The sequence below is a fragment of the Babylonia areolata genome, chromosome 13 (genome assembly GCF_041734735.1).
Source record: "Babylonia areolata isolate BAREFJ2019XMU chromosome 13, ASM4173473v1, whole genome shotgun sequence".
In the NCBI taxonomy this organism is placed as follows: Eukaryota; Metazoa; Mollusca; class Gastropoda; order Neogastropoda; family Buccinidae; genus Babylonia; species Babylonia areolata.
The window spans coordinates 22,389,349-22,399,348 of record NC_134888.1 but is presented as its reverse complement, the minus strand read 5'-3'; the positions used below and the strand labels follow the sequence as shown (position 1 = coordinate 22,399,348).

The 10,000-nt window shown below is 48.2% G+C and overlaps 1 protein-coding gene across 2 annotated transcripts in view; it reads right to left on the bottom strand.

Moving 5' to 3' along the window:
* Positions 1-10,000, bottom strand: part of LOC143289149 (excitatory amino acid transporter-like) — a 33,521-nt gene that overhangs the window by 10,986 nt on the left and 12,535 nt on the right. For both annotated transcript variants that reach the window (XM_076598047.1, XM_076598046.1), the window contains exons 3-4: positions 2,511-2,585; positions 1,378-1,500 (exon numbers count right to left, since the gene is read on the bottom strand). In XM_076598047.1, the coding sequence (XP_076454162.1) occupies positions 1,378-1,500; positions 2,511-2,585 (198 nt within the window). The remainder of the gene's footprint in view (positions 1-1,377; positions 1,501-2,510; positions 2,586-10,000) is intronic.

The following is a 10,000-nucleotide window of genomic DNA, read 5'->3' as shown; positions in this document are numbered from 1 at the left end:
TATGATCAAAACAGACAGACGCACACTTGGTTCTTCTGTGTCTGGCTCTTGGTTTGTGTCTGTCTCTGTGTTTCTGTGTCTCTGTCCATCTCTGTCTGTCTGTCTGTCTGTCTGTTGTTTTTGTTCCCTCCCCCTGCTCCCCCTCTCTCTCCATATATATATATATATGTATATATATGTCAGTCTGTCTGAATCTCTGTGCATCCACTACCAGTAACACCAACAACCAACACACAAACGCACACTGGAAGCAAGCGAGCGCGAGCGCGCAAGCGTGCACATTCGGTGACTTACTTCCCTTACACACAGTCACCACACACAAAGATATAATATAATTATTCAGAGTGAATTCTAAAAGAAAATATCAGGGACAATCCTTCGGTTGCCACGGGTACTTTTACATGCGCTAAATTGAGTGCTGCACACGGGGCTTTGCTTTTATCGTTTCATTCTAGCTACCACTGCTGACTTACCAGGTCTGATGGTGACAGAGCGAGCTACCACTGCTGACTTACCAGGTCTAATGGTGACGTCAAGACAGGACTACCACTGCTGACTTACCAGGTCTAATGGTGACGTCAAGACAGGACTACCACTGCTGACTTACCAGGTCTGATGGTGACGTCAAGACAGGACTACCACTGCTGACTTACCAGGTCTAATGGTGACAGACAGAGCTACCACTGCTGACTTACCAGGTCTGATGGTGACGTCATGACAGGACTACCACTGCTGACTTACCAGGTCTGATGGTGACGTCAAGACAGGACTACCACTGCTGACTTACCAGGTCTAATGGTGACGTCAAGACAGGACTACCACTGCTGACTTACCAGGTCTGATGGTGACGTCAAGACAGGACTACCACTGCTGACTTACCAGGTCTGATGGTGACGTCAAGACAGGACTACCACTGCTGACTTACCAGGTCTATTCGTGACAGACAGATCTACCACTGCTGACTTACCAGGTCTATTCGTGACAGACAGAGCTACCACTGCTGACTTACCAGGTCTGATGGTGACGTCATGACAGGACTACCACTGCTGACTTACCAGGTCTAATGGTGACGTCAAGACAGGACTACCACTGCTGACTTACCAGGTCTGATGGTGACGTCATGACAGGACTACCACTGCTGACTTACCAGGTCTGATGGTGACGTCATGACAGGACTACCACTGCTGACTTACCAGGTCTGATGGTGACGTCATGACAGGACTACCACTGCTGACTTACCAGGTCTGATGGTGACGTCAAGACAGGACTGCCACTGCTGACTCACCAGGTCTGATGGTGACGTCAAGACAGGACTACCACTGCTGACTCACCAGGTCTGATGGTGACGTCAAGACAGGACTACCACTGCGGACTCACCAGGTCTGATGGTGACAGATAGAAGGACCCCCATCAGACAACCGAGGACGTTGGTGGTGATGATCCAGGCTAGGGCCACCATGCTGATTTTGCCGTTAGACCTGGGGTCCACGGTGGACGTACCTGCCGGATGACGTCATTACAATGTTGTGCACGTGCATTGCGTATAATTATGCTTGTTGTGAATTGCGATTACAGGTTTGTAGTAAGGAGATATTTTAATTTCATTATATTTTGGAGTGCCAGATTTTTTTTTTTTTTTTTTTTTTTTTTTTTTTCAGAAATGATTTCATTCCATTGACATATTTGGATCCGAAATCAGTTGGGTTTTTTTTTAATTCTTTTTTTTTTTTAAGCAGTGAGGAATGTGTGCTGTACTGTGCTGTATGTACTGTGTTGTACTGTAATGTGCAGTGTGTACTGTGTTGTGTTGTACTGTGTGTACTGTGTTGCGCTGTGCTGTATTGTGCTGTGTGTACTGTGTTGTGCTGTAAAGTGCTGTGTGTACTGTGTTGTGCTGTGCTGTACTGTGCTGTGTGTACTGTGTTGTGCTGTGCTGTATATACTGTGTTGTGCTGTACTGTACTGTGCTGCGTATACTGTGCTGTGTGTACTGTGTTGTGCTGTACTGTGTTGTACTGTGCTGTGTGTACTGTGCTGCGCTGTGTGTACAGTGTTGTGCTGTATTGTGCTGTGTGTACTGTGTTGTGCTGCACTGTGCTGTGTATACTGTGTTGTGTTGTACTGTATGTACTGTGTTGTGCTGCACTGTTCTGTGCTGTGCTGTGTGCACTGTGTTTTGCTGTGCTGTACAGTGCTGTGCTGTACTATAGTCGCTGTACACATGTGTCGCTGTGCTGTGCTGATGTAGTGTAGTGTAGTGTAGTGTAGTGTAGTGTAATGTAGCATAGCGTAGTGTTCTGCACCGCTACGGACTGCACTGTGTATTTTCAAACACTGCTACTGTTGTAAAATTAATCAGCTCAGAGTGACTAACCATGTCCTTACTGACAATCATCGTGGTCAATTCGAGACCTTCTGACACGAAATTATTACCATACTATAGTGTTGCTACGTGTATGACGTGTACTGCCTGTCCACACAGGCGCCTGCTGTGTGGCATGTTTTCTCACCCGAGATGACGCTGCCTACGATCAGAGGCACGATCATCAGATTCAGCATTCGCAGAAACAGCTCTCCTGGCATTCCTGGAAAGATAGTTCAGATCAGTTCAGTTCAATTCAGTTCAGTTCAGTTGCTCAAGGAAGCGTCACTGCGTTCGAACAAACCCATATAACGCTATTCAGCACAGCTGCTTACTGAAACAGATGCCTGACCAGCAGCATAATGACCCGAAGCACTTTTTTTTTTTAAGCATTGTACATACAAAGGACATAGGAAAGATAAATAAATAGATAAGAGCGAAGGGGATCCCGAACTCTATACTTGCAATCTAAACACTTAAGAACCTGTCATATATATTATACACATTCAACACAATATAAAATAAGAGAGGCAAGGCCTTCAAAACTCACTTGTGATAAATTAAGTCCCCTAGCATTAATTACAGAGTAATTTCCCTTTTTTTTACTATCTGCACCAAAACGTACGCAAAATAAATAAAAATTCCATGCTTAGCAAAAGAAGTTCCTGTTTGAACAAAAAATGATAATAATGACTCCTCTTGTTGTTGTGTCAGAATAAGAGGTCAAAGTGCCAAGTTCAGAGAATACCAAAAATATATATATAACGGTAAATGCAGTTTGCATATAATTATGCTCCTTTTAAAAAAAAAAATGTTGTGCCCATCCCAGAGGTGCAATATTGTTTTAAACAAGATGACTGGAAAGAACTGAATTTTTCTTATTTTTATGCCAATTTTGGTGTCAACTCACAAAGTATTTGCAGAGAAAATGTTAAAGTTTACCACGGACACACACACACACACACAGACAACCGAACACCGGGTTAAAACATAGACTCACTTTGTTTACACAAGTGAGTCAAAAAGGCATACCTAAATCAATATATAAATCTGCATCGACTCAAGGCCTCACTAACCGCACTGCGGTTTAAATATGCAGCTCCTCAACCACATGTACCGAAAGCCTATATATGTTTCCGCCTCGCAGTCACAAAATAAAACTCGTTCTTTAACTAACGACTAGTTCCGGTCAGCAATGGTTAACAGTCGTCACTGCTCATTGCAGGGCAATCAGTTCCCCACCTCCCCCCTCTCTCATTGCAGGACAATCAGTTCCCCATCTCCCCTCTCTCATTGTAGGACAATCAGCTCCCCATCTCCCCTCTCTCATTGTAGGACAATCAGTTCCCCACCTCCCCTCTCTCATTGTAGGACAATCAGTTCCCCACCTCCCCTCTCTCATTGTAGGACGATCAGTTCCTCTCCCCTCTCTCATTGTAGGACGATCAGCTCCCCACCTCCCCTCTCTCATTGCAGGACAATCAGCTCCCCACCTCCCCTCTCTCATTGCAGGACGATCAGCTCCCCATCTCCCCTCTCTCATTGTAGGACAATCAGTTCCCCACCTCCCCTCTCTCATTGTAGGACAATCAGTTCCCCACCTCCCCTCTCTCATTGCAGGACCATCAGTTCCCCACCTCCCCTCTCTCATTGTAGGAGTTCCCCACCTCCCCTCTCTCATTGTAGGACAATCAGTTCCCCACCTCCCTTCTCTCATTGTAGGAGTTCCCCACCTCCCCTCTCTCATTGTAGGACAATCAGTTCCCCACCTCACCTCCCCTCTCTCATTGTAGGACAATCAGTTCCCCACCTCACCTCCCCTCTCTCATTGTAGGACAATCAGTTCCCCACCTCCCTTCTCTCATTGTAGGACAATCAGTTCCCCACCTCCCCTCTCTCATTGTAGGACGATCAGTTCCTCTCCCCTCTCTCATTGTAGGACGATCAGCTCCCCACCTCCCCTCTCTCATTGTAGGACGATCAGTTCCTCTCCCCTCTCTCATTGTAGGACAATCAGCTCCCCATCTCCCCTCTCTCATTGCAGGACAATCAGTTCCCCACCACCCCTCTCTCATTGTAGGACAATCAGCTCCCCATCTCCCTTCTCTCATTGTAGGACGATCAGCTCCCCATCTCCCCTCTCTCATTGTAGGACGAGCAGCTCCCCATCTCCCTTCTCTCATTGTAGGACGATCAGCTCCCCATCTCCCCTCTCTCATTGTAGGACAATCAGTTCCCCATCTCCCCTCTCTCATTGCAGGACCATCAGTTCCCCACCTCCCTTCTCTCATTGTAGGAGTTCCCCACCTCCCCTCTCTCATTGTAGGACAATCAGTTCCCCACCTCCCTTCTCTCATTGTAGGAGTTCCCCACCTCCCCTCTCTCATTGTAGGACAATCAGTTCCCCACCTCACCTCCCCTCTCTCATTGTAGGACAATCAGTTCCCCACCTCACCTCCCCTCTCTCATTGTAGGACAATCAGTTCCCCACCTCCCTTCTCTCATTGTAGGACAATCAGTTCCCCACCTCCCCTCTCTCATTGTAGGACGATCAGTTCCTCTCCCCTCTCTCATTGTAGGACGATCAGCTCCCCACCTCCCCTCTCTCATTGTAGGACGATCAGTTCCTCTCCCCTCTCTCATTGTAGGACGATCATCTCCCCTCTCTCATTGTAGGACAATCAGCTCCCCACCTCCCCTCTCTCATTGTAGGACGATCAGCTCCCCATCTCCCTTCTCTCATTGTAGGACGATCAGCTCCCCACCTCCCCTCTCTCATTGTAGGACGATCAGCTCCCCATCTCCCCTCTCTCATTGTAGGACAATCAGCTCCCCACCTCCCCTCTCTCAGCTCCCCATCTCCCCTCTCTCACTGTAGGACAATCAGCTCCCCACCTCCCCTCTCTCATTGTAGGACAATCAGTTCCCCACCTCCCCTCTCTCATTGCAGGACAATCAGCTTCCCACCTCCCTTTTCCCTGTCTTTCTCACGCGTCAGGAAAACAAAATCATGTGACGTACGCTCACACTTCTGGCTCAGACGACTGGACTGTAATCCATCAACACAACTTGGGCAACGAGTGTGTGTGAGTATGTGCATGCGCGTACGTGCGTGAGAGAAAAAGAGAGTATGCACACACGGATCTATAAACTAAACACACAAACTATCATACAGTAATACACACACATCAGCCATACAGACATGCACACACACTAGCACAAGTACAAGCACTGACACTTATTATTTACATGAATGCACACGCATACACACACACACGCCCTTCCGGCTTTGGATCTTAATAATTGCTATCATGGTAATATCTTCACTGATTTTTTTTAAACTCTAACAAATGGCGACAAAATGTGCAGTGGGAACTATATGCCAGCGACAACAAAATCATGTGAAATTCGACAATATAAGCAAGTCCCCGGCGATATGCGCAGACAGGCAGGCAGACAGATATACATTGAAAGAGCAGCGAAGAGGTGGGGGAGGTGGGGGGGAGGGGTGAGAGGGGAGGCATATGGTTTTGAGGGGTGGGGTTATGCGTCAGTGATTGCATGGACTGTTCATGTTTTCAATTCTTTATATTGATTGTTTTCACACACAACACACACACACACACACACACACACACACACACACACACACACACACACACAGAGAGAGAGAGAGATTTAGCACGGATAATTCATGTTACATAATTTGTAATACATAAAATACAGAAGGCAATTAATCAGTTGTGTGTAGCAATTACCGCTCGTTGCATTTAAAAACATATATTTTTGTTTCGTTTTTATTGATTATTTTCACACACACACACACACACACACACACACACACACACACACACACACACACACGGCGCGTGCGCGTACACTGACAGTGTTGGACCTCGATAATTATGTTGTCACCAACCAGTAAAGTTTACCCCCCCACCCCCACCCCCACCCCCCCCGTCCCCACTCCTTCCCCCTCAGCTCCCCATTCGTTGGCCGAGCCGCCGCACTATGCTTTGATCCCGCTGCCTGAAACACTCTTCCAACCTTTTATGGGCCACTTTTATGGCCTTTTTATGGCCCCATCTTGGAGCGCCCCACCACAGATGCAGATGTGAAGGGGCTGACGAGGAGACGTCACGCATAAGACAAAGACCAACAGTTATGAACACACACACACACATGGACACACACACACACACACACACACACACACACACACGGACACACACGGACACACACACACACACACACACGCACGCACAGACACATGCACACACACACGCACACATGAACGCACACACAAACGCACACACACGGACAATCTGACGCCTCCCCTCCCACCCTCATACATACCTATCGCCCACATACACACCCACCACCCACATACACACATACATATTCATATACATAATTCAAATGCACGCGCTAGCACACACACACACACACACACACACACACACACACACACCAAATAAATACATATATACCTTTCTCCATTCCTTCCTCACTTCCTATCTCTTGGTACACACACACACACACACACACACACACACACACACACACACACACCAAGAGAGGGGTGGGGGAGGTATGGAGATACATTTATATTTGTTTGTTTATGTGTGTACGTCTTTTTAAGCCACTGATGATTAGATACGTTCAATTCCGTGCAGGGTAAGACGCTATCCTAAAGACTGAGCAGATTATATTTTGATCTTGATGACGAATAAGACAGAGAAAGACAGGAAGGTGGGGTGGTGAGGGACGGATATGACTTCGTCGATTGTTGAATATTGGCACAAAGGGTAGTGAAGGTGGATGTTCCCTCTGTTAATCAAAGGGCAGTAATTTCCAACTAAACCCATTGGCTTTTTTACCCAAATAACATAATCATTTGATTTCTCCACTTCACATGCAGTTTGACACGATGGTAAAGCATTGTTTGCTAATGAGTATACATGCTGAGAGCAGCTAAGCAACTTTAGTGATGTATCACACCTGATCTTTTTGTCATGTAACGTCTTATGTTTGTAAGATAATTATGTAAGATTTGTTTTTGTAAAAGGGTGAAAAACCAAGAAAATATGGTAATCATGCCGTATCAAATTATGCAACAACATTGTATGAAATGAATATAGGGCTTTAGTATCTTTGGTAAGGCAGTAAAAACTCGGGAAATGAAAAGAATTGAAATATGAAATACACTAAAATTTGCCAAAGTGGATACACAAGGACATTATGGGTATTTCAGTTTGGTTGGGCGGCATTGTAGGGAGAAAATGTCTGCAAAAACTAGCTTTGAGTTAGGGCGATCTCTACGGGGATCACACCTGATAACTCTACTCCTCTGTTCTTTGGAGGAAAATGTGTGGTCTTTCTTCCCTTTTTATTTTTTTTTCTGTGAGACGTGTCTGCTAGGTTAAATGGAAGACGACGAGCAGGTGAGGGAGAGTATAAGTGGGGGAGTAGGACAGCAGGGGGGTGGAAAGGGAGAGTAGGACAGGGGGAGATGGGAGAGCGAAACAGGGGGGGGGGAGATGGTGGGAATGAGAGCAGGAGTGGGACAGGGGGGAGATGGTGAGGGAGTGAGGTAGATAGATTTATGTTTATTTGCTCATGCATGTGTGTCTTTCTATCCCACTATTTATTAGAGATATCATATTCTGTGCATGATATCCTAAAGACAACAGAGATTTTGATCTTGATGAAGAATTAGACAGACAGACAGGGGAGGGACGGAAATAACTCAGTGGCACTGCAGGACTGAAACTGGATTGAATATATAGTCAGTGACTTAAACACACACACACACACAAACACATACATATATATATATAGAGAGAGAGAGAGAGATCTCCATTCTTCCCTCATCCACTCTCTCTCTCTCTTTGTACACACACACACTCCCTCTCCCCCCCCCCCCGCCCCCATATCCACTTCTTTCCTACTCTTCGCCCCCCACCCCCTCCACCACCCCTATCTCCCCCTGTCCTACTCTCCCTTCCCCCTCCTCCTCCCCCCCCCCCTGGCCCCGTCCTACTCTCCAATCCCCATCTCCCCATATCATAGTCTCTCTTCCCCCATTGCTCCCCTTTCCTACTCTCCCTCCCTATCTCCACCCTGTCCTACTCTCCCTCCCTATCTCCACCCTGTCCTACTCTCCCTCCCTATCTCCACCCTGTCCTACTCTCCCTCCCTATCTCCACCCTGTCCCGTACTCTCCCTCCCTATCTCCACCCTTTCCTACTCTCCCTCCCTATCTCCACTCTGTCCTACTCTCCCTCCCTATCTCCACTCTGTCCTACTCTCCCTCCCTATCTCCACCCTGTCCTACTCTCCCTCCCTATCTCCACTCTGTCCTACTCTCCCTCCCTATCTCCACTCTGTCCTACTCTCCCTCACTATCTCCACCCTGTCCTACTCTCCCTCCCTATCTCCACCCTGTCCCGTACTCTCCCTCCCTATCTCCACCCTGTCCTACTCTCCCTCCCTATCTCCACCCTGTCCCGTACTCTCCCTCCCTATCTCCACCCTGTCCTACTCTCCCTCCCTATCTCCACCCTGTCCCGTACTCTCCCTCCCTATCTCCACCCTGTCCTACTCTCCCTCCCTATCTCCACCCTGTCCTACTCTCCCTCCCTATCTCCACCCTTTCCTACTCTGCCTCCCTATCTCCACCCTGTCCTACTCTCCCTCCCTATCTCCACCCTTTCCTGCTCTCCCTCTCTATCTCCACCCTTTCCTACTCTCCCTCCCTATCTCCACCCTGTCCTACTCTCCCTCCCTATCTCCACTCTGTCCTACTCTCCCTCCCTATCTCCACCCTTTCCTACTCTCCCTCTCTATCTCCACCCTGTCCTACTCTCCCTCCCTATCTCCACCCTTTCCTACTCTCCCTCCCTATCTCCACCCTGTCCTACTCTCCCTCTCTATCTCCACCCTGTCCTACTCTCCCTCCTATCTCCACCCTGTCCTACTCTCCCTCCCTATCTCCACCCTGTCCTACTCTCCCTCACTATCTCCACCCTGTCCTATTCTCCCTCCCTATCTCCACTCTGTCCTACTCTCCCTCCCTATCTCCACCCTTTCCTACTCTCCCTCTCTATCTCCACCCTTTCCTACCCTCCCTCCCTATCTCCACCCTGTCCTACTCTCCCTCCCTATCTCCACCCTTTCCTACTCTCCCTCTCTATCTCCACCCTTTCCTACTCTCCCTCTCTATCTCCACCCTGTCCTACTCTCCCTCTCTATCTCCACCCTGTTCTACTCTCCCTCTCTATCTCCACTCTGTCCTACTCTCCCTCTCTATCTCCACCCTGTCCTACTCTCCCTCCCTATCTCCAGCCCGTCCTACTCTCCCTCCCTATCTCCACCCTTTCCTACTCTCCCTCCCTATCTCCACCCTGTCCTACTCTCCCTCCCTATCTCCACCCTTTCCTACTCTCCCTCCCTATCTCCACCCTTTCCTACTCTCCCTCTCTATCTCCACTCTGTCCTACTCTCCCTCTCTATCTCCACCCTGTCCTACTCTCCCTCCCTATCTCCACCCTTTCCTACTCTCCCTCCCTATCTCCACCCTGTGCTACTCTCCCTCCCTATCTCCACCCTGTCCTACTCTCCCTCCCTATCTCCACC